At 42.3% G+C, this 25575-nt stretch overlaps 1 protein-coding gene across 1 annotated transcript in view; it reads right to left on the bottom strand.

Moving 5' to 3' along the window:
• Positions 1–25240, bottom strand: part of FAM227A (family with sequence similarity 227 member A) — a 79147-nt gene extending 53907 nt beyond the window's left edge. The window contains 6 exon segments of the mRNA XM_065888128.1: positions 451–552; positions 4633–4779; positions 6222–6298; positions 6918–6990; positions 16960–17042; positions 25117–25240. Of these exon segments, the coding sequence (XP_065744200.1) occupies positions 451–552; positions 4633–4779; positions 6222–6298; positions 6918–6990; positions 16960–17042; positions 25117–25240 (606 nt within the window).
• Positions 25241–25575: the final 335 nt, after the last annotated feature.

Below are 25575 nucleotides of genomic sequence, written 5' to 3'. Positions count from 1 at the left end.
AAGCGGCCAAGGACTGGGAATCTTAACTAAGTATTTCTCTCATTTTTAGGAATCTTATTCTCAAGGTAATTAATCTCATATTATTTATGAAATACTGCACTGATTTGTTTTATAGGATCTATAAAACACATACAGAGAGGTAGAATGTTGAGGAAAGCACCCAAACTCTGGGCCAGGAGGTCCTGACTTTACTCTCTGCCCTGCCATTGACCAGCCATGTGACACGGACCAGTTCTTAATGCTCTGGGGAGCTGCAGGACGCGGTGCAATGTTTACAGCCCAGAGTGCATGGACGAGGCATGGGTGGGGAAGGGACAGGGTGTGACAGATGAGGCTGCCGGGGCGGTCCGTGGAATCAGAAGGGCTTACAGCCCACGTTAAAGAGGCTGGGGTTTGTGCCACAGAAAAATAACTTAAGTGAGGGAGAGAAGCCATCGGATTTGCATTTACCTGGTACCTTTCATGAAAGATCCACCAGAAGCTATCCAGCCACATGGCTCTTACAGAAGGAGAACAGAGAAACTGCTCTAATTCTTTATCTGAACAGAAAGACTTGAAAAGAAACAAAATTCACATGATTACTGCTATTGTTATTGTTTATTTATTTACTTATTTATTCTTTGAAATTTACCTGGAGCCACAGCCAGATTCATAATCATCTCCACTCAAAACCCACTTTTCCACCTATGTTCCATGGCTTTTTATTGTCATTAATTACACCACCTCCCCGCCAGACATCTTTGGTGTCAACACACTTTGGGGTCAACTTAAAAAAAAAAAACCACCTAACCTTTCAGTGACTGCCAACTATTTACCTTGCCAGGTTTTTTTACATGTTCTCATTTAACCCCTACAATAATCATACAAGGCATGTGTTATTATCTCCATTTCACAGATGAGGAAACTGAGGACTAAACTGATAAGTCACAGGAATCCCTGGAGGTCCAGAGGTTAGGACTCTGCGTTTTCACTGTTGAGGGCACGGGTTTGATCCCTGGTGGGGGAACTAAGATCCTGCAAGGCACGTGGCACGGCCAAAATAAATATATTGCTGAAGTCTCTTGCCCAAAATAACACAGCCAGCAAGTGGCAGAGCCAGGATCGGAACCCATAACTCTAGGCAGTTGCTCCATGCTGTCATCTGTGTTCATTCAATAATAATCAGTATCAACAAACATAGATATTATACAGATGCAAATCACTGGACCATGAAATCCTGCTGAGTTAGCAGTAAGCATATGGAGTTCTAAAATTAGAACAGAATTATCAGTGAACTCAGAGAGGCAGAAAATTCAGGCTTCATTGTCCTAAACTGGGTCTTGAACCTTCCCTGACTCCAGAGCTGCTACCACGATAATATGTAACATTTGGTGAATGCTTGCCATGTATCAGGCACTGAGCTATGCCGTTCATTGTTTATCTCGCTTTATTTTTCATCATCTATCTCTGTGATTGGTGCTGGTTGATGGAACTGTTATCCCCAATTTATAGAAGAGAAAAATGAGGGTCGAAAGGTTAGGATTCTTGCCTAAGCTTACACAGCCTGGGAGGCTCAAAAGCAGGCAGCCTGGCCCCAGAGACATGGTAAGGCTGCCTCTCCTCTTACCATTAAGAGGAGCAGAGATCTCTCTCTTGCCCCCATCCTGGATGCAAAGGGAAAGACGCCGCCTTGGCACTCCCTTCAAGCCTACAGAAGCTGAGGGCATGGTGCATTGATACACAAGCCACCCTAGTTAGCAAGGAGCTCTCTGAGCCCTGCTCTTGGCTTTGTCTTTTCCGCCATTCCTCACGTTTCCTTAGAGAGGCAGTATCGTCAGAGAGGTCTCGGAGAGCACAGACTCTGATACCGCACTGCCTGGATTCTAATCCAGCTCTTAAGCTTATTAGCTGCGTGACCCTGAGCAATGTTACTGAAACTGTCTGTGCTCAATTTCCTCATCTGGGAAATGGAGATGATGATGACGACAGTCTCTACCTCCAGGACTGCTCTGAGGGTTAAATGAACGAGTGACACACACGCAAAGCATACATACTCACTTAGAACAGTGCCAGGCACTTAGGCAACACTTGTTAAGGGTGTGCTAGCTCTTTATTGTTTATTTATTCACGCTCCTGCTTCCTTTCAAAAAGATTTCATTTCAGCTCTTCAACAGATATTTATCGAGCACCTAGGTGCTCGGGATGTTGATGGAGAGTCCCTGCCCTGAAGGTGTTCACAGGTAAACAGACATTTGAGAGAAGGAATCCCAGGAGGAGGCAAGTAAAATTTGGGATGGCCCCCGAGCAGGATGGAAGAGGGTCCTTTTAAAGCCAGGGCACATATCTACGTTGGGTTTCCTGGGAGCCAGAGAAAAGCAGGAACCAGCATCAGTTATAAGACTAAAAGCATTCCCGTAGATGCACAGTTTTTCTTGGGATTAAGGTCTAAGGAAAACATTCCCCAGGGGACCTAAAGAATGGGACATTAAGTAGCATCGTAGTCACTGTCCTGGGGGTCACCCACACAGCAAATGGAGCAAGAGCACATGTGGCTGGGCCAGCGGGCCTGTCAGGGGCAGCAGAGGTGCTGGAAGGTCTCACAGGAACGGCGGGTCTGTGAAACACCCCATCCATTTCCAAAGGTCTTGCTTCCATTTTTAAATTGTATAAAAAGGAAGAAGAAAAAAACCTATAATCTTGTACACCTGAAACTAACACAACATTGTAAATAAACTAAGTTTCAATAAAATGTTTTTTAAAAACTACAATCTTATTACTCAGAGAATGCTAGTGATAGCTATGTATGGTTTCACCCCAGATTTTCCTGTGTGTGCTTATGTAACATTGTACTGCAATTTTATATACCGATGTTTTTCATTTAACAACATAGCATAGCATGTTAAAATACACTCTTCATAAATATTCATTGCAGTGGCTAAGTAGTCCATCATGTATAAACCAAAAATGACTGTACTGTTCTTCTATTATTGATCATTAAACTTTTCTAATAACATTGATAATAAAAACTATCATTTTTTGAGCAATTATGACTTACTAAGCACTGTGCTAAGTGTGCTAATGTATATTATCTTATTTAATTTTACAATAATACTTCAAGGTAGAGACTATTGTTATCCCTATTTTTTTTTTTTTTTTTTTTTTTGCGGTATGCGGGCCTCTCACTGTTGTGGCCTCTCCCGTTGCGGAGCACAGGCTCCGGATGCGCAGGCCCAGTGGCCATGGCTCATGGGCCCAGCCGCTCCGTGGCATGTGGGATCTTCCCGGACCGGGGCACGAACCTGCGTCCCCTGCATCGGCAGGCGGACTCTCAACCACTGCGCCACCAGGGAAGCCCTGTTATCCCTATTTTATAGGACAAGAAACTGGAGCCCAGAGAGCTACTTAACCACCAAAGATGTACTGCCCTCCAGTCCCTTGCTGTCACAGAATCCACGTGGTGAGCATCTTTTTACACTGTCCTGGAGAGAATGTGATGCTCTGAGTGCCTGCTGCTCCTCTACCTCTCTGATAAAGAAAGCAGGGGATCAGGTACCTGATCCCAGGGTGACCACTGCCTGCCCTGGGGACCAGCACCTGGTGAAAGGCAGCTTACTGACTGCAGTCCATGCCAGAGCCCGGCACTGGAAATCCAGCAGACACCACTGTCATACTGGGCAGTGACTGGCCTAAACAGATCATTGCTCTTAGGAAGTCTGAATGCAAGATGGAACAGAGGTAGAGACACAGCCAGAGAGAGGGCAGCAGGGAAAAATCATGAAGAGGGGGCGAAGAAGGCAGAGAAGGGAGAGGGAGACAGGGAGGAGGAGATGGGGGTGGGCAGGGAGAGGGAGAAAGAGGGAGAAATGGGGGTGTGGTTTGAAGCAGCAGTGAGAAGTACAGACAGAAGAGACTGCAAAGCTGGGTCCCAAGAACGGGGGTGGGGGTGACTAGTTAGGAGCTGAGGATACAATGTCATAGCTGCTTTGGGGACCCTGGAGTTGTGCCATCGTGAAGGGCGATGAGACACAGCTGTAAGACTGCTGAGACCATTTTCTGGGCCTCCTCCCCTCTCCACCCCTCCTCACAACTATCCCCCAGCTCCTGAGTGGCCAGCGTTGTCTCACACGCACACAGGTTCTTCAGGGCCTTCGAATTCTCCCTTCCTTCCTTCCTAAGGAACCCAGTGTGAACTGCTCTCCAAGTGGGTGACTCACCCCAAGGGGTACCACAGGGTATGGGAAGTAAATATTCTAACTAATGTCTAATTAAGAAAAAAAAGAAATTAAATTTACCAATATACAACATCATGACTGACAACAGAACACATATATCATTTATAAAGAAACATATATCATTTATAAAGAAACATATATCATGAGGGTGTGAACTCAAAATGTTGTGCTAATAGGATACGTGATCAGAACAGTTAGTTGGGAGACCAGAGGTCTGGGAGAAAGGATGTAGGTTTTGGAGGAAACGTGGGCCTGGCATCTAATCTCAGCTCAGTCACTTGCAAACTGTGTGGCCCTCAGCAACTTAATTGCCACCACTCTTGGTTTCCTGGTGTGTAAAACTGGGACCGCTGCGTCTGCCGCGCAGGTTGGTGTGAGGCTGGCTGGATATCACAGAGGGGCTGCCGCTCTCTTTCCTTACCTTGCCACTAAGGGGGTTTCTCTCAGCCTGGATCACATTGCCCACCATGTCATAGAAGTCCACCCCATTTGGAAGGTTGTTTGGCTTAGAGTCGTCAAACTGTGGATACTGGTACAGCTCTGCCAGCATATTTTTGTCTGCTGTTTTCTGAAGAAAAAAAGCAGAATACGAAAATGGGGTCCATCATTTTGACAGTTTAAAACAATACAGTATCTGCTTTTTATCACGGAGACAATATAACAACCTTATAGACAGAGTGTTTTATAGAGTGCGTTCATGATCCCAGCACCCCTTACCAAACACCTATATACATTATTTCCACTTTCCCTTTCTGGCTTTGAGCACATGTATACAAATATGTATGTTACTTCAATCATTTTAGAATACGTATATGTACACACACGCTTTTATGTCCTGCTTTATCCTCTTAACTTTAGATTTTTCACATTGTTACACTGTATTCAAATTTATCATTTAAAATAATGTATCTTGTTAACAAGATTGCTTTAATTTAACTACTCACCGATCACTTCAAATTAATATTATTTATTAGTAACTTGGAGCATATGGTTCACCCCTTTGGGGTTATTTATTTAGTATGAATTTCTCAAAATGGCACTATTAGATCAAAGGATACAACTATCCCTATGGTTCTTAACATATACATTAAATGGATTTTTAGAATAAAAATAAAATATAACTATAAAAAATGTAAAAATACAGAAAAGTAGAAAGAGGAAACCTATTACCACCACCCAAAGGCACCTACCGGAAACATTCTGAGGGACTGAGGTCCTCTCTAACTGGGCTACGGCCTTGACAATGGAAGAACTCAGTGATTAACTGCTTTGACTCTGAGTCAGATGTCAGCTCTCCCACTTACTAGCTGTCCTGCCTTGGACAGGACATTTAAATGTGCTCAGCCACCATCATGGGTAGTATGACAGTTTCAATGCAGACCGTCAACCATTGGGCTTTATGCTGTGTGGCTAAAAAGTGAAAAAAGGATAACGTGTTCTCCAGCATTTCAAGGTTTGAATACACACGAGCTGGGTAGTTAAAGAGCCAGCTTAGGAGGATCTTAACTGGGGCGGCTGTATGGCGGGGCCAGGCTGTGGTTGCAGAGGCAGCAGAGAGAGCCTGGCCGCAGGTCCGAGGATCTGAGAGGGAAGCAGGTCTCTGCTACCGAAAAGCTGTCCGATGCTGGACACGTCCTCTGACTGTTCCCGACTGCCAGCGTCCCGGGCTATCTGCAGCGACCGACAAAACCAGCACTGCTGCGGGAATGGGCCCCACGGAGCTGCGCGGCGCAGTGGCTGTGTGAACTGAATCTGAACTCACTGTTTCTAAGGGCAAACATCTTCTGAGTTCTAAAAATAAACAGACAAATGACCTCTAGAACACTCCTCAGTCTACCTTTTTGAGGGGTTATGAGAAATTCCAGCATTTTTAAAATACTTTAAGATTCTCTAAAAAGGGAATTCTGCCATGTTCCTGCGTAGTCACCATCCAGGTGCCAAGTATCCCCTCCCTGGGAATAAAATCTAGTCCATGCCCAGCAGAAACAGACCTAGCCATAGATCCCTTACCCTTTTGATAATGAAAGATTTGACATTCCTGGATTCTGAGCCTTTGCAAATACACTGAAATTTTCTTTCGCTCTTTTCTGCAGAAGTATGGAAGAAGAGAAATAGGATGTGAGTAACCACGGGGTCTGTCCGCTGCTGTGTGGTGATCATACCTGTGATTTTTCATTCAACCTGAGCAGTCAGATGACACGCACACTATTAGTCTCCCTAGATCCCACCTGGGTTGCTGACTTACTAAGATTCCCCTCATTTGATTAGACTGCTTGAGCCAGAGAAGCAGCCAGGAGGAGTAGATAAAACGTGGGCTTTGAAGTCAGGCTGGGGAGAATCCAGGACCTGCCGCAGACAAGCTGTGTGGCTTTCAAGGCAAGCTGTTCCCTTACCCCCAAGCCTATTCTCTCATCTATAAAACACTTTCTACGGCACCCGCCTCACAGGTAGGGGGCATTAGGAACCTTTAACAGGGGGATACGTATGAAAGCACCTGGTGCAGTGTGTCCCATACAGGTCGTCTGGAAATGGTGTTGTCCCTTCCCCCTTCCTTGCCCTATGCCAAGAAGTCAGATTAAAGGCTCTTTCAGAAGAGGCTAAAAATACCCTCATCTGAGACTCCAGACTCCTACTCGATTACATGTTAGATACTAAAAAAACAAACCCCACAAAAACGCCATCAAGGCTATGAGAAAGGAGTTTTGCCTCTGTCTCCCAAGCTGCCGCGACTTCTCTCTCCTTTTAGAGCCGCCTTCTCCATCTCGTACTTCTCAATTGCCTTCAAAAACCAAAAAAGAAATGGGGTTTTAGGGGTTAGTGCAAATCTTAGAGGAGGGCAGGGGTCAGGGAGTAGGCCATTTCTCTTGCTGGTGTGCAAAAGGCCTGGAACAAAGTGTGTGGCAGGGCCTTGCTGTCTCCCACTAGGTGGTAGGGCCTTGGTGGCCATCTGTGTCACTGACCTCATCCCCCCGAGTGTCACCACCGATGTGTCCCCCCCCCCACGCTCTCCCACCTGCCCCTCCTCCTGGCTATGCTCCTGAAGAGTACAGGATTGGCAACAGGGTTCTGATCATGGCTCCACGGGTTACAGGCTACTGTTTGACCTCTGTAAAGGGGGATAGTAATACCTGCCTCCCAGTGCTCTCATAAGGATAAGATATAAAGAATGTAATACGCTGTGAAACACTAGCACGGAGGCTTTCAGATCGGAGCTGCTCAATAAAGGGTAACCCTTATTATTATTAATCATCATACCCCTGGCCTCTCAAGAGATTTCTCTTGACCTCTGACTCCTCTTACCCCCAGTCCTGCCAAAAAGGGAGGAAAGGAAAATGAATGTCAGTGACCCAGCAAGTTGTACTGATTGTCAACCAGCCCAGCGTTGAGCCTGGGTGACGAAGTTAAAGTATGATTATGTCTTCACCACCCTCAAGGAATTTACAGTCTATTCAGAGAACCAAATCAACACACGTGGAACAATTAAGTCCTAAACTGCTATGTTTAGGATTCAAAGGAGTAAGATCGGTATGGGCTGGAGCAGTCACAGAGGACTGGCCAGAAGTGGCGGGGCACGAGTGTTGGGAATACGAGGGATGAGGCATCTCTCCTTAGCTTGATAAACAGTGAAATGCCCCTCCAGCCTTCCCCCACCTTCCTCCTGAACTGGCAGCCCCGGCCTGCACGATGAGCTAAAGGTACTGGAATGTGCGCAGGTGTGTGTGTGTGTCAGGGAAGGGGTCACACTGCTAAGCCTATGCAGCAACACTGTCACTCCAATTAAGCACACTAGAGAAGGCATGATGGATGGATGAATCGGATGGGTGTGTGTCAATACAGCCATGTCTTTGATACCTGCCAGGATGTCACTGTAGCTGATATTGTCAGGGCCCGGAAGGATGGACAAGATTTGCACAGAGAAAGAACAGAAAAGATAGTCGAACGCTGGAGGAAAAGCAAGTTTTAGGGCAAGAATGATGAGACCTGAGTTTGCATTTGAGACGACAGAAGGACTTACAGGTGGGGCTGTTCCCTGGGAAGGCAGCTCCCAAACCTGGCTGATGACCAGCCTTGCTGCGGAAGTATTCAGATATACAGGTTCATTAGAATCTGGAATAAACATCCAATCCAAGGAATAAACGTCATTCCTTATCGGGTTCTGAATTGTTTATTTATTGTGGCCCCTGAGTTGTTCTCTATTTAAATTTAAAAAACAATAAATATTTTACATGGTACAAAATCAAATACGGTAAAAAGTCTCCTTCCTACTGCTCACCCAAGACCCTTAGTTTCTTGCACAGCTTTCTAGAGATATTCTGTACCTATTCAGATGAGAGCACACACAGCTCACAGGCCTGTGCCTGGCTCTCTTCACTTTTAGTTTTTTTTTTTTTTTTTTTTACAGTACCCGGGCCTCTCACTGTTGCGGCCTCTCCCGTTGTGGAGCACAGGCTCCGGACGCGCAGGCTCAGCGGCCATGGCTCACGGGCCCAGCCACTCCACGGCATGTGGGATCTTCCCGGACCGGGGCACGAACCTGTGTCCCCTGCATCGGCAGGCAGACTCTCAACCACTGCGCCACCAGGGAAGCCCACTTTTAGTTTTTAAAAAGCTCCCAGGGGAGTCTGATGATCAGCTAGGTTTAGGTATCACTGCTCTAGGTAGCTGGGAATGTGAGACTGAAATACAGGTGAGAAGATAGAATTTGCAAACATATCATTCATTCCACGAATCTTCCCTGAGCACCTACTAAAAGCCAGGTGCCGGGCTGGTGTCCAAGAGAAGATGCAGCCCTGAGCAGTGAAGCCCGTCTCTGCCCTCCGAGGGCTCAGAGACTAGCAGGGAGAAGCCGATGATTATGAGGTGATTGATGCTGCTGTGGGGAGGGACAGGATGCCAGAAGGGCGCCCCGATGGGGCACCTACACTGATCTTGGGCTGAGGGTGCAGGGAAGGCCTTTCCAGAGGCAGTGGCCTATCGGGAGAGGAAGGAACACACCTACTGCTGGAGCGAATGGTGAAGCTGTGACGGTGGGTGAACAAGCTCCCAAAGGAAGGAGACTGGAAAGAAGAGCTAGGCAAGTTCACGGCCAAAGTCTTGGGGGGAACCCACATTTAGGGCATGGGAGAAGGAATAGAAATAGGACATGGCTGTGGGGGAAGTCGGCGGGGGGTGCCTGGGTCTCAGAAGGAGGCGGCTCACTCATTTGCTAGTACAGCTATTAAACACTTCTTACGCACCAGGTACGTGCTAGGTGCCACGTGGTAGGGCAGCGTGGAGCCTGGCTATAGGTGCTGACGTGGGAGAAGCAGCCATACAGTCAAGGCCTGATATATAAAGGGCAGGGCACACCGCAGCCAGCAGAGGTTGGGCAGGGTAGCCCAGGGGTGGGCTCTGGTGGCAACAGGCAGCCAGCATCTGCCAGGTCTGACCAGCTGCCTGCGCAGAGGAGCAGGAAGGATGCTTCCTCCAGGTCAGGTCACGTGAGGATCCATGATTGCTCCTGCCGGCCCTGGCCCTGTTCTGAGTGGCAATGAAGAACACCGAGGAGCTGTGCCGATGCTGGGCAGCCTTGAAAAGCAACCAGATCCTGCTACTGGGAGAATAATCTCATTCATTTTCCTGGTTCTCAAGTTATCATTAAAAAAACCCACAGAACTGACATATAAATACATTCTTGTTGTAAAATACCCAAACATTACAGAAGTAGTCAGAGCAAAAGCAGTTTACCCCCTTCCATCCCACTCCCTTGCCAGAACCGACTCCATCTGATATGCATCCTTCCAGACTTCTCCCCTACACATTTATACATATATAATGTCCTTCTTGTGGGCCAGGCACTGATCTAAGGGTTTTCAGGAGTCTTAACTTGTCCAGTTCTTTCAGAGATGATACATCTATGAGGTAGGTATGTTATTAATGTTATCACTATTTTACAGGAAACTGAGACTCATAAAGGTTAAATAATTTACCTAATGTCACAGAGTGAGAAAACAGTAAAGCAGCAGGAATTTAAACTCTGACAGTCTTATTTTGTGCCTCTGGTGCTATACCCTCATGCACACATACAGAGGTATAAGACTTTTTACATGGAATCATTCCAAATAGTGTGTGTGTGTCTATTTTGCTTTTATTTACAACTCAATTCTAGAATGTGTTTGACAGTGGGGTAGGGGAAACAGAAGCTCATGGTGTCCTTTCCACTTCAGTGAAGAATGCCTTCACTTCTGTGAAAAGCAACTTGACTATATTTACCAAAATTTTAAATTTCACTTCTAGGGCTCTAGCTTGCAAAAATATTTGCAAATGAGTCCCAAGATACATGTACAAAAATATTCACATGTTCACTATGATGAAAATAGCACTGAAATACTTATTGATAGGGAAGAGTTAAATTAATTATGCCATATCCAACTTTTCGAATATTATGCAGCTAAGAAAAGAATGGGATCAGTCAACAGCACTGACTTTGAAAAATCTCCAAGAGGTATTTATGCTAAAAATAAATAAATAAATAAGAAAAAAATAAAAGCAGCTTCCAAAACAATATTTATGGTATGATCCTGATTACATTAAAAAAGAAAACAATAACCCTAAATGTCTATATTGTATATTTCTAATGTATTTTTTTAAAGTTCTGGAAGGATACAATAACCCTAAAAGAAAACAATAACCCTGAACGTCTATATTGTATATTTCTAATGTATTTTTTAAAAGTTCTGGAAGGATACACACCACATAACTAGCAATGGTTACTTCTAGGGAGGGATCTAGGGCTGAGAGGGAAAGTGACTTTCACTGTTTACTTACATACTTGTAGATACCTGAATACTTTCGAATAAGCATGCATTACCTTGCTATTTAAATTTTTTTAATAAAAGAAAAAGATTGTTGACTCAAGAGCTAAACTGGCCCAAAGGTCAGTACTGGAAAAGCCGAGGTGAGGGTAAAGCTAAAAACTGTGGAGGCAGATCACCAGGTTCAGGACCCTGGGCCAGAGGAACTTGGTGGAGAGCAAGACGCCAGGTAGGAAGGGGTGAGGAGGTTTAGGTGGAGTGAACTGGCAGGAAGTAAAGGAGCAGGGTTAAGACAGACCAAAGAAGCAGAGAGAAGGGATAGGAGAGAAGGAGGGCCAGGGAGCATGGTGGACTGAAGATCAGGCCAAGTGAGAACCCACAGAGAAGGTCCTCCCAATCTACAGAACTGCACTGCCAACAAATGACTTGGGTTCTCATCTAGTCTGAATCTCTTTCATTGTGTTTGGAGATGTAGTCAGTAACATAAATGAGTGAAGCCGGCCGAGCGTAAGACCATGTGGCAACCAACACTTTGCCTCCATATCAGGAGCGTCAGGGAGTGGTGGGGACTGTGGCAACCTGGAGACCTCACACTCTGATAAAGAGAGCCACTGCTGTTCTGCTCCAGCTGATGACCCCACGTGGAAGTGCGGAGGAAACATAACCATTCTTAAATACCCCATATAGCATTTTGTCTTCTCTCAGGAGACAATGATTTACCAGAGCCTAACCCACCTGGGGGAGGGGAAATACCCAATTCTAGCACCATTTAGCTATCTTGTCCCACCCAAGCGGGGGAAAAAAACTGAGAAGCAATGGTGAAGTCCAGTCCAGAGGTACCGAAGGTTCATCAAAAGACTGAGACCCAACCACAGGACTACAGAACACTCCCCCCACAACGCTCACACCTACCACATCACTGAAGGCCTATTTACCACTGTTCCTTTTACCCAGCACATCATATCTACCTTTCAACAAAAAATTACAAGGCATACTAAAAGGCAAAAGGCACAGTCTAAAGAGCATAAACAAGCATCAGAACCAGAGTCAGACATGGCAGAAATGTTGGACTTATCAGACCAGGAATTTTTTAAAATTATGATTAATATTCTAAGGGCTTTTACAGAAAAAGCAGGAAACATACAAGAACAGAAGGATAATGTAAACAGAGAATGAACATTCTAAGAAAGGGTCCAAAACAAATGCTAGAGGGGATTTCCCTGGTGGTCCAGTGGTTAAGACTTCGCCTTTCAATGCAGGGGGTGCGGTTCGATCCCTGGTTGGGGAGTTAAGATCCCACATGCCTCGTGGCCAAAAAACCAAAAACATAAAACAGAAGCAATATTGTAGCAAATTCAATAAAGACTTTAAAAATGGTCCACATCAAAAGAATCTTTGAAAAAAAATGCTAGAGATCAAAAACACTGTAACAAAATAGAAGGATGTCTTTGACGGGCTCATTAGTTGACTAGACACGGCTGAGGAAAGAATCTGAGTTTGAGGAAATGACAATCGAAACTTCCAAAACAGAAAAGCAAAGAGAAAAAAAAAGACTGAAAAATACCCCCCAAACAGAACAGAATATCCAAGAACTATGGGACAACTATTAAAAAGTGTAACATGTGCATAATAGGAATACCAGAAGTAGCAGAAAGAGAGAAAAGAACAGAAGGAATATTTGAAGGAAAAAACGACTGGAAAATTTCCCAAATTAATGTCAGACACCAAAACACAGATCCAGGAAACTCAGATAACACCAAGTAGAACATATGCAAAAAACAAAAACAAAAACAAAACCCAAAAAACTATACCTAGGTATTTTATATTCAAACTTTAGAAAATCAAAGATAAAAATCTTTAGGGACTTTCCTGGTGGTCCAGTGGGTAAGACCCTGTGCTCCCAATGAAGGGGGCCCGGGTTCAATCCCTGGTTGGGGAACTAGATCCCACACACATGCTGCAACTAAGAAGTCCACATACTAAAACTAAAAGATCCCGCATACCACAATTAAAGATCCCACACGTGGCAACAAAGATCCCACGTGCTGCAACTAAGAGCTGGCGCAGGGCTTCCCTGGTGGCACAGTGGTTGAGAGTCCGCCTGCCGATATGGGGGGTGCAGGTTCGTTCCCTAGTCCAGGAGGATCCCACATGCCGCGGAGCGGCTGGGCCCGTGAGCCATGGCTGCTGAGCCTGCGCGTCCGGAGCCTGTGCTCCGCAACGGGAGAGGCCACAACAGTGAGAGGCCCGCGTACTGCAAAAAAAAAAAAAAAAAGAGCTGGCGCAGCCTAAATAAATAAATAAATATTTAAACAGAGACAAAAAAAAAAAAGAAACAAAAATCTTGAAAGAAGCCAGAGGGGAGAAAAATACCTTACCTATAAAAGAGCAAAGATAAGAATTACATCCGACTTCTCAGAAACCATGCAAGCAAGAGGAAAATGAAGTGAGATATTTAAAGTGTTAAGGAAAAAAACCCTGCCAACGTGGAATCCTGTACTCTGCAAAATTATCCCTCAAAAGTGAAGGAGAAATGAAGGCTTTCTCAGACAAACGAAAACTGAGGGAATTTGTTGCCAGTACATCTGCCGTGAAGAAATGCTGAAAGAAGTTCTTTAGAGGGAAAGAAAATGATAACAGGTCAGAAACTTGGATCTACATAAAGAAAGGAAGTGCATCAAAGAATGAATCAGCGAAAGTAAAATAAAAAATTTTGTTTTTTTATTCTTAATTGATCTAACAGATAGCAGTTTGTTCAAAATAATAGTAGCAATGTGTGTGTATATATATATACACACATACACAAGTGAAATTAAATGAATGATGGCAATGATACAAAAGACAGGAGGATGGAATTAGGAATATTTTATTATTATAAAGTATTTGCATTACCCGTGAAGTGATATAATAATATTTGAAAGTAGACTTAGATTAGTTGTAAATGTATATTTTAAACTCTAGGGCAACCACTAAAAAAAGTACAAAAAGAAGTATGATTGATATGCTAAGAAAGGAGAGAGAATAAAATCACATAAAATGCTCAATTAAAACCACAAAAAGCAGAAAAAGTTTGGAAGACAAAAGTAGGAAAAAAGGGGACTTCCCTGGTGGTCCAGTGGTTAAGAATCCGCCTTCTGGTGCAGGGGACGTGGGTTCGATCCCTGGTCAGGGAACTAGGATCCCACATGTCGCGGGGAAACTAAGCCCACACGCCGCAACCACTGAGCCCATGTACCATAACTAAAGAGAAGCCCACGCGCCACAACAAAGAGCCTGGGTGCTGCAACTAAGACCTGACACAGCCAAAAAATAAAAATAAATTAAAAATAAATAAATATTTTAAAACATAGGAACAAAGAACAGGCCAACAAATAGAAAACAGAACAAATATGGTAGATATTAATCCAACTATATCAATAATCACTTTAAACATGAAAGGTCTAAATATGCCAATTAGAAGACAGAGATTGTCAGAGTAAACCCAAAAACAAGATCCAAAATACTTTGTCTATAAGAAACCCATTTTAAATATAAATAAATATATAGATTAGAAGTAAAGGGATAAAGAAAGATATACCATACTAACACTAATAAAAAAAAAAGTATATTTCACTTAGAGCAGACTTCAGGTCCAGGAAAGTTATCAGGGATAAAGAGGGGCATTATATAATGATAAAGGGGTCAATACACCAAGAAGACTTAACAATCTTAATGTGTATGTGCCTAACAGAGCATCAAAATACATGAGGCAAAATAAGAATTGCATGGACAATGAATCCATTGATGAATCTACCATAATAGTTAGAGACTTTAATACTCCTCTGTTAGAAAGGGACACATCCTGCAGACAGAAAATTAGTAAGAAAATAGCTGAACTCAACAGCATCATCAATCAACTGGATATGTGCCCTTTCCTATAACCAACAATGAACAAGTGGAATTTGAAATTAAAAACACAATACCATTTATATTAACAAAAAAATGAAATACATAGGTATAAATCTAATAAAATATGTACAAGATCAAAATAAGAAAAACTATAAAACTGATGAAATAAATTAAACAACTAAATAAATGGAGATATTCCATGTTCACAGATGGGAAGGCTCAATATTGTCAGGACGTCAGTTCTTCCCAACTTGATCGATGCAGTCCCAATCAAAATCCCAGCAACTTATTTGTCAACATTGACAAACTAACTCTAAACTTTACATGGAGAAGTAAAAGACCCAGAATAGCAAACCCGGCATTGAAGGAGAACTGACACTACTTGACTTCAAGACTTACTTACTATAAAACTACAGTAATCAAGACAGCATGGCATTGGCCAAAAAAACAGACAAATAGACCAATGGAACAGAATAGAGTCCAGAAATAGACCCACATAAACAAAGTCAATTGATCTTTGACAAAGAGGCAAAGGCAATACAATGGAGCAAAGATAGACTTTTCAACAAATGGTGCTCGAACAACTGAACATCCAAACGCAAAATAACGAACCCATACACAGACCTTATATCTTTCACAAAAATTAAGTCAAAATGGATAACAGACCTAAATATAAAACTCCTAGAAGATAACCTAGATGAGAAAACCTAGATGACCCTGGGTTTCGCAATGACTTTTTAGATACAACATCGGAGGCATGATCCATGAAAGAAATAACTGATAAGCTGGACTTCATTAAAACTTAAAACTTCTGCTCTACAAAGGACAATGTCAAGAGAAAAAGAAGACCAGCCACAGACTGGAGAGAATATTTGCAAAAGATACATTTGATCAAGGACTGTTATCCAAAATATACAAAGAAATCTTAAAACCCAACAATAAGAAAACAAACAACTCAATTAAAAAATGGGGCAAACACATCAACAGACACCTCACCACCAAACAAGATATACAGATGGAAAGAAAGCATATAAAAAGATGTTTAATATCACGTTATTAGAGAACTGCAAATTAAAACAACGAGATATCACAGTATACTGGTTAGGATGGCCAAAATCCCAAACACTGACAACATCAAATGCTGATGAGGATGTGGAGCAACAGGAACTCTCATTCACTGCTGGTGGGAATGCAAAAGGGCACAGCCACTTTGGGAGACAATTTGGCAGTCTCTTACTATACTAAACATACTCTTACCATATGGTCCAGGATTCATGCTCCTTGGTATTTACCCAGATGAACTGAAAATACATGTCCACACACAAAACCCTTGCATATGAATGTTTATAGAAGTTTTATTCAAAGTTGCCAAAACTCAGAAGCAACCAACATGCCCCTCAGTAGGTAAACAGATAAATAAACTGTGGACATCCAAACAACAGAATACTATTCAGCGCAAAAAAGTAATGAGCTATCAAGCCATGAAAACACATGGAGAAACCTTAAAGACGTATTACTAAGTAAAAGAAACCAATCTGAAAAGGTTACATACTTTATGATTCCAATTCTATGACATTCTGGAAAAGGTAAAACTAAGGAGATAGCAAAAGATCAGTGGTTGCCAAGGACTGGGGGGAGAGAGGGATGAATAGCAGCACAGAGGATTTTTAGGGCAGTGAAACTATTCCATATGATACTATAAGGGTGGACACATATCATTATACATTTGTCCAAACTCATAGAATGTACAGCACAAGGAGAGAAACCTAATGTAAACATGGGCTTTGGGTGAATGTGATGTGTCAATTTAGGTTCATCAATTATAATAAATGTTCCACTCTGGTGATGGGGAGGTTGTGCATGTGTGGGGACAGGGAGGGGTATGTGGGAACTCTGTACTTTCCGCTCAATTTTGCTATGAACCCAGAACTTCTCTAAGAATAAAGTTTATTAATTTTAAAAATATATCTTTGAGACTTCTATTGTGCAAATGTGCTTTCAAATAAGTAGAGGGGCCCCTAGGGCCCTTCCTTGCTGGAAGCCTTGCCTCAGCACACATAACTTACCAGGCTGTGCACCAACGGGTTGGGACTCAGATCTGTCTCAGCAATCTCTTGGTTCACCTGCTGTATGGAGCCAGTGCAGCAGGCTGGGAGGTGAGTCTGTTAAGGAAACTTTCTGGGTGATGACTACACACAAATAGAACAGGATGGGGCGAGCCTGTAAAGAAAAGCAGCTCACTGCCTTTCTGTGCTTTTTTTTTTCCCCCACAGTTCATTTATTTATTTATTTTTTAAAATTTAATTTATTTTTTTATACAGCAGGTTCTTTTTTTTTTTTTTTTTTTTTGCGGTACACAGGCCTCTCACTGTTGTGGCCTCTCCTGCTGCGGAGCACAGACTCCGGACGTGAAGGCTCAGCGGCCATGGCTCACGGGCCCAGCCGCTCCACGGCATGTGGGATCTTCCCGGACCGGGGCACGAACCCGTGTCCCCTGCATCGGCAGGCGGACTCTCAACCACTGCGCCACCAGAGAAGCCCACAGGTTCCTATTAGTCATCAATTTTATACACATCAGTGTATACATGTCAATCCCAGTTGGTGCAATTCATCACACCACCACCCGCAACCCCCCTGCTGCTTTACCCCCTTGGTGTCCATACGTTTGTTCTCTACATGTGTCTCAATTTCTACCCTGCAAACTGGTTCATCTGTACCATTTTTCTAGGTTCCCCATATATGCGTTAATATGCAATATTTGTTTTTCTCTCTCTGACTTACTTCACTCTGTATGACAGTCGCTACATCCATCCACGTCTCAACAAATGACCCAATTTCGTTCCTTTTTATGGTTGAGTAATATTCCATTGTATATATGTACCACATCTTCTTTATCCATTCATCTCTCGATGGGCATTTAGGTTGCTTCCATGACCTGGCTATTGTAAATAGCGCTGCAATGATCATTGGGGTACATGTGCTTTTTTGAATTATGGTTTTCTCTGGGTATATACCCAGTAGTGGGATTGCTAGATGATATGGTAATTTTATTTTTAGTTTTTTAAGGAACCTCCATACTGTTCTCCATAGTGGCTGTATCAATTTACATTCCCACCAACAGTGCAAGAGGGTTCCCTTTTCTCCACACCCTCTCCAGCATTTGTTATTTGTAGATTTTCTGATGACGCCCATTCTAACTGGTGTGAGGTGATACCTCATTGTGGTTTTGATTTGCATTTCCCTAATAATTAGTGATGTTGAGCAGCTTTTCATGTGCTTCCTGGCCATCTGTATGTCTTCTTTGGAGAAATGTCTATTTAGGTCATCTGCTCATTTTTGGATTGGGTTGTTTGTTTTTTTTAATATTGAGCTGCATGAGCTGTTTATATATTTTGGAGATTAATCCTGTGTGTGTTGATTCATTTGCATATATTTTCTCACATTCTGAGGGTTCTCTTTTCGTCTTGTTTATGGTCTTCTTTGCTGTGCAAAAGCTTTGAACTTTCATTAGGTTCCATTTGTTTATTTTTGTTTTTATTTCCATTACTCTAGGAGGTGGATCAAAAAAGATCTTGCTGAGATTTATGTCAAAGAGTGTTCTTCCTATGTTTTCCTCTAAGAGTTTTATAGTGTCCGGTCTTACATTTAGGTCTCTAATTCATTTTGAGTTTATTTTTGTGTATGGTGTTAGGGAGTGTTCTAATTTCATTCTTTTACATGTAGCTGTCTAGTTTTCCCAGCACCACTTATTGAAGACACTGTCTTTTCTCCATTGTATATGCTTGCCTCCTTTGTCATAGATTAGTTGACCATACGTGTGTGGGGTTATCTCTGGGCTTTCTATCTTGTTCCATTGACCTATGTTTCTGTTTCTGTGCCAGTACAATATTGTCTTGATTAGTGAAGCTTTTTAGTATAGTCTGAAGTCAGTGAGTCTGATTCCTCCAGCTCTGTTTTTTTCCCACAAGACTGCTTTGGCTATTCGGGGTCTTTTGTGTCTCCATACAAATTTTAAGATTTTTTGTTCGAGTTCCGTAAAAAATGCCATTGGCAATTTGATAGGGATTGCACTGAATCTGTAGATTGCTTTGGGTGATATAGTCATTTTCACAATATTGATTCTTCCAATCCAAGAACATGGTATATCTCTCCATCTGTTGGTATCATCTTTAATTTCTTTCACGAGTGTCTCATAGTTTTCTGCATACAGCTCTTTTGTCTCCCTAGGTAGTTTATTCCCAGGTATTTTATTCTTTTCGTTGCAATGGTAAATGGGAGTGTTTCCTTAATTTCTCTTTCAGATTTTTCATCATTAGTATATATAGGAATGCAAAAGATTTCTGTGCATTAATTTTGCAAACTGCAACTTTACCAAATTCACTGACTAGCTCTAGTAGTTTTCTGGTGGCATCTTTAGGATTCTCTAGGTATAGTGTCATATCATCAGCAAACAGTGACAGTTTTACTTCTCCTTTTCCAATTTGTATTTCTTTTATTTCTTTTTCTTCTCTGATTGCCGTGGCTAGGACTTCCAAAACTATGTTGAATAATAGTGGTGACCATGGACATCCTTGTCTCCTTCCTGATCTTAGAGGAAATGCTTTCAGTTTTTCACCATTGAGAATGATGTTTGCTGTGGGTTTGTCGTACATGGCCTTTATTACGTTGAGGTAGGTTCCCTGTATGCCCACTTTCTGGAGAGTTTTTTTCATAAGTGGGTGTTGAATTTTGTCAAAAGCTTTTTCTGCATCGATTGAGATGATCATATGGTTTTTATTCTTCAATTTGTTAATATGGTGTATCACATTGATTTGTGTATATTGAAGAATCCTTGCATCCTTGGAATAAATCCCACTTGATCATGGTGTATGATCCTTTAAATGTGTTGTTGGATTCTGTTTGCTAGTATTTTGTTGAGGATTTTTGCATCTATATTCATCAGTGATACTGGTCTGTAATTTTCTTTTTTTGAAGTATCTTTGTCTGGTTTTGGTATCAGGGTGATGGTGGCCTCTAAGAATGAGTTTGAGAGTGTTCCTTCTTCTGCAGTTTTTTGGAAGAGTTTGAGAAGGATGGGTGTTAGCTCTTCTCTAAATGTTTGCTAGAATTCACCTGCGAAGCCATCTGGTCCTGGACTTTTGTTCGTTGAAAGATTTTTAATCACAGTTTCAATTTCATTACTTGTGATTGGTCTGTTCATATTTTCTATTTCTTCCTGGTTCAGTCTTGGAAGGTTATACCTTTCTAAGAATTTGTCCATTTCTTCTAGATGGTCCATTTTGTTGGCATAGAGTTGCTTGTAGTACTCTCTTAGGATGCTTTGATTTTCTGTGGTGTCTGTTGTAACTTCTCCTTTTTCATTTCTAAGTTTATTGATTTGAGTCCTCTCCCTCTTTTTCTTGATGAGTCTGGCTAATGGTTTACCAACTTTGCTTATCTTCTCAAAGAACCAGCTTTTAGTTTTATTGATCTTTGCTATTGTTTTCTTTGTTTCTATTTCATTTATTCTGCTCTGATCTTTATGATTTCTTTCCTTCTGCTAACTTTGGGTTTTGTTTGTTCTTCTTTAGTTCCTTTAGGTGTAAGGTTAGAGTGTTTATTTGAGATTTTTCTTGTTTCTTGAGGTAGGCTTGTATACCTATAAACTTCCCTCCTAGAACTGCTTTTGCTGCATCCCATAGGTTTTGGATCATCGTGATTTCATTGTCATTTGTCTCTAGGTATTTTTTGATTTCCTCTTTGATTTCTTCAGTGATGTCTTGGTTATTTAGTAACGTATTGTTTAGCCTCCATGTGTTTGTGGTTTTTTTACGTTTTTTTCCCTGTAATTCATTTCTAATCTCATAGCGTTGTGGTCAGAAAAGATGCTTGATATGATTTCAATTTTCTTAAATTTACTGAGGCTTGATTTGTGACCCAAGATGTGATCTATCCTGGAGAATGTTCCGTGCGCACTTGAGAAGAAAGTGTAATCTGCTGTTTTTATATGGAATGTCCTATAAATATTAATTAAATCTATCTGGTCTATTGAGTTATTTAAAGCTTCTGTTTCCTTATTTATTTTCATTTTGGATGATCTGTCCATTGGGGTAGGTGAGGTGTTAAAGTCCCCCACTATTATTGTGTTACTGTCAATTTCCTCTTTTATAGCTGTTAGCAGTTGCCTTATGGATTGAGGTGTTCTTATGTTGGCTGCATATATATTTATAATTGTTATATCTTCTTCTTGGATTGATCCCTTGATCATTATGTAGTGTCCTTCCTTGTCTCTTCTAACATTCTTTATTTTAAAGTCTATTTTATCTGATATGAGTATTGCTACTCCAGCTTTCTTTTGATTTCCATTTCCATGGGATATCTTTTTCCACCCCCTCACTTTCAGTCTGTATGTGTCCCTAGGTCTGAAGTGGGTCTCTTGTAGACAGCATATAGATGGGTCTTGTTTTTGTACCCATTCAGCAAGCCTGTGTCTTTTGGTTGGAGCATTTAATCCATTCACGTTTAAGGTAATTATTGATATGTATGTTCCTATGACCATTTTCTTCCTTGTTTTGGGTTTGTTTTTGTAGCTCCTTTTCTTCTCTTGTGTTTCCCACTTAGAGAAGTTCCTTTAGCATTTGCTGTAGAGCTGGTTTGGTGGTGCTGAATTCTCTTAGCTTTTGCATGTCTGTAAAGCTTTTGATTTCTCCATTGAATCTGAATGAGATCCTTGCCGGGTAGAGTAATCTTTGTTTTAGGTTCTTCCCTTTCATCACTTTATGTATATCTTGCCACTCCCTTCTGGCTTGTAGAGTTTCTGCTGAGAAATCAGCTGTTAACCTTATGGGAGTTCCCTTGTATGTTATTTGTCATTTTACCCTTGCTGCTTTCAGTAAGTTTTTCTTTGTGCTTAATTTTTGCCAGTTTGATTACTGTGTCTCAGCGTGTTTCTTCCTGGGTTTATCCTGTATGGGACTCTGTGCTTCCTGGACTTGGGTGGCTATTTCCTTTCCCATGTTAGGGAAGTTTTCGAATATACTCTCTTCAAATATTTTCTCTGGTCCTTTCTCTCTCTCTTCTCCTTCTGGGACCCCTATAACGTGAGTGTTGTTGCATTTAATGTTGTCCTAGAGGTCTCTTAGGCTGTTTTCATTTCTTTTCATTCTTTTTTCTTTATTCTGTTCCGCAGCAGTGAATTCCACCATTCTGTCTTCCAGGTCACTTATTTGTTCTTCTGCTTCAGTAATTCTGCTGTTGATTCCTTCTAGTGTAGTTTTCATTTCAGTTATTGTATTGTTCATCTCTTTTTGTTTGTTCTTTAATTCTTCTAGGTCTCTGTTAAACATTTCTTGCATCTTCTCGATCATTGCCTCCATTCTTTTTCCGAGGTCCTGGATCATCTTCAGTATCATTATTCTGAATTCTTTTTCTGGAAGGTTGCCTAGCTCCACTTCATTCAGTTGTTTTTCTGGGGTTTTATCTTGTTCCTTCATCTGGTACATAGCCCTCTGCCTTTTCATCTTGTCTATCTTTCTGTGAATGTGGTTTTTGTTCCACAGGCTGCAGGACTGTAGTTCTTTTTGCTTCTGCTGTCTGCCCTCTGGTGGATGAGGCTATCTAAGAGGCTTGTGCAAGTTTCCTGATGGGAGGGACTGGTGGTGGGTAGAGCTAACTGTTGCTCTGGTGGGCAGAGCTCAGCAAAACTTTAATGTGATTGACTGCTGATGGGTGGGGCTGGATTCCCTCCCTGTTGGTTGTTTGGCCCAAGGCAACCCAACACTGGAGCCTACCTGGGTTCTTTGCTGGGGCTAATGGTGGACTCTGGGAGGGCTCACGCCAAGGAGTACTTCCCAGAACTTCCGCTGCCACTGTCCTTGTCCCCACGGTGAGCCACAGCCACCCCCAGCCTCTGCAGGAGACCCTCCAACACTAGCAGGTAGGTCTGGTTCAGTCTCCCCTGGGGCCACTGCTCCTTCCCCTGGGTCCCGATGCGCACACTACTTTGTGTGTGCCCTCCAAGGGTGGAGTCTGTTTCCCCCAGTCCTCTTGAAGTCCTGCATTCAAATCCCAGTACCTTCAAAGTCTGATTCTCTAGGAATTCCTCCTCCCATTGCCGGACCCCTAGGTTGGGAAGCCTGACGTGGGGCTCAGAACCTTCACTCCAGCGGGTGGACTTCTGTGGTATGTGTTCTCCAGTCTGTGAGTCACCCACGCAGCAGTTATGGGATTTGATTTCACTGTGATTGCGCCCCTCCTACCGTCTCATTGTGGCTTCTCCTTTGTCTTTGGATGTGGGGTATCTTTTTTGGTGAGTTCCAGTGTCCTCCTGTCGATTACCATCCAGCAGCTCGTTGTGATTCTGGTGTTCTCGCAAGAGGCAGTGAGAGCACATCCTTCTACTCTGCCATCTTGGTTCAGGGCCCTCTGTGCTGTCTTTTCACTTAATTATTTTCTCTGCGAACATTCACACTTCTTTTACCTTGTGTTAAATGAGTTGCTTTATAAATTATAAACAAAAATTAACCATATTCTAGACACCTTGGAAAATATAAAAAGAATCATCTATTACGCTACCACCCTAACAACTTGTTAGGTTTTCGGGAGACTTCCTTCTAGCATTATGATATACACACATTTTTACATAATTATAATATCAGTGGATGCCTATTTTACTACTCTGACTTCTCTCCTACTCATTATTATGATTATTTTCCATAAAGCTAAATAATCTTCATAATATTTTAAATGGCAGAATACAAATCCATTTAGAGAATGCATCTTAATAGACTTAACTGTACCTTGGCTATTGAATATTTAAGTTGTTTATAATTGTTTTACACGTACAGATAATGCTGTGCCGCACACAGTCACACAGAGAGCTGTTTCTGTCAGGTGAAGGATGCCTGGGTCCAAGGGCATCTCAACCTTGTTTATCACTGTTGAAATCGCTGCTCAGTTCAATGCACCCTCTTACTACCCTCTCTACGTTTGCATTTCTTTCTGTCTTAGCCTCAATTGGTCTAGGATATATCCTTTGTAAAAGCCCCATAATCCTACCACTCCTCATTGCCTTCATATATAGCAAGGTTCACTGTTACTTCCATTACCCTCAAGTGTTCTTACAAACCGGAGGATACTTGACAAATGGAGATGCCAAGAAGGGACATGACAAATCATAGGAAGTGAAATGGATTACTTAGGTTGAGATAAGTGTAGGATTAAGAAGAAAGAGGGTACATTAGAAAAAGGCCCAGGAAAGTGAGACCCTGAAATAGATCCTGATGGGATCATTTGTGCTCATCTTGAGAAGGGTTTCTGAGAGGCATGGAAAGTGAGGTGATGCAGAGGGATACATGCAGTTTGGTTGGCAGGAGGATGACTTGAAGGTAAATGAGCTCTATATAAGATGGAAAGACAGGGTTATTTATAACCTGAGAGGGTCTTTATTTGCTGGATGAGTTCTATGGTCCCCCAGAGGCGGGATTCTGTGGGTCCCTGAGATACAAGGTTCAGGGTCAGAAGTGAGATCAGGATCAATAAAGGCAGAGTCAGAGAAGAAAGATGCTGGTAGAGCCTGGATGATGTCAGAAGGAGCAAAGTCTGGGCCCAGGTAGAGGTGCTGGCAGTGGCAGGTGAGAAGAGGAAAGGTCAAAGGGAGTAAAAAAAAAAAGAAAGAAAGAAAATGAAAAGAAAGAAAAAAATGGGAATTCCTTGGTGGTCCAGTGGTTAGAACTCTGCACTTGCACTGCCGAGGGCCTGGGTTCAATCCCTGATCAGGGAACTAAGATCCTGCAAGCTGTGGTGCGGCGTGGCCACAAAAAGAAAAAGAAAAAAAATTTTTTTTTAAGTTGGGCACTCAGCTAACTAGTCTGAGGGCAGAGGGCTGGACTACAACTTAGTTTCTATCTATAAGTTTAATTCTTTAGAAGGCAGAAGGGAAAGAAAGAGACAATGGGGTAAAAAGAACATTTTTTTCTCTTCTTCCCCATTCCTTCAATGAATATTTCCAGTATGTCTCCCTTTAGGGCTCTTTCTGATTATCTTAGTAAAACAAACTCAAGACAAACAATCCTTCACAGCTTCATATTCTTTTAAAGGACAGGTAGGGCTTAAGTAATTGAAAAAAATTAACAAACATATAAGAAACGAGCTAGTAAGTGGTGTATGTTATAGACTCGAGCCCAGGTTACACCTCTGCACGGGTGTGTTTGGTCTCTATTGCAGACGGCACCACAGAAGGATACAGGGTGGACTGTCCTCCAGATTCTTCCTCAGGGCATCCTTCATTGCTTTCCGTGCAGTGAATGAGACAGCCAGGTGCTCATCTACTGGCACCATTGGCAAGGCAGTGAAATTGATGACATCCATGTTCCTGAGATCAGCCATTGTCCAGTTTCTTGTAAACTGACAAAGAGTAAGTTTCCACTTTTAAGAGCCTCTCATTCCTCACTACAATCTTGTTTTGTTCCACCAGCCTCCTGGGAATCACAAATAGCATACAACCATCTTAGAAAGCACAACCACGCTTATCTTGTAAGCCGGGCTGATAGCGAGGCACATGCTGCATGTTAATGGGGAATAAAGGCTTTTGTCTGAGAAGCCCATTCTTTAAAATTTTTATTGGAGTGTAGCTGATTTACGATGTTGTGTTAGTTTCTGCTGTACAGCAAAGTGGATCCGTTATACATATATCCATTCCTTTT

Source organism: Phocoena phocoena, chromosome 11 (assembly GCF_963924675.1).
Source record: "Phocoena phocoena chromosome 11, mPhoPho1.1, whole genome shotgun sequence".
In the NCBI taxonomy this organism is placed as follows: domain Eukaryota; kingdom Metazoa; phylum Chordata; class Mammalia; order Artiodactyla; family Phocoenidae; genus Phocoena; species Phocoena phocoena.
Note: the sequence above shows the minus strand (reverse complement) of the source record. Positions and strands in the feature narration are given on the sequence as shown.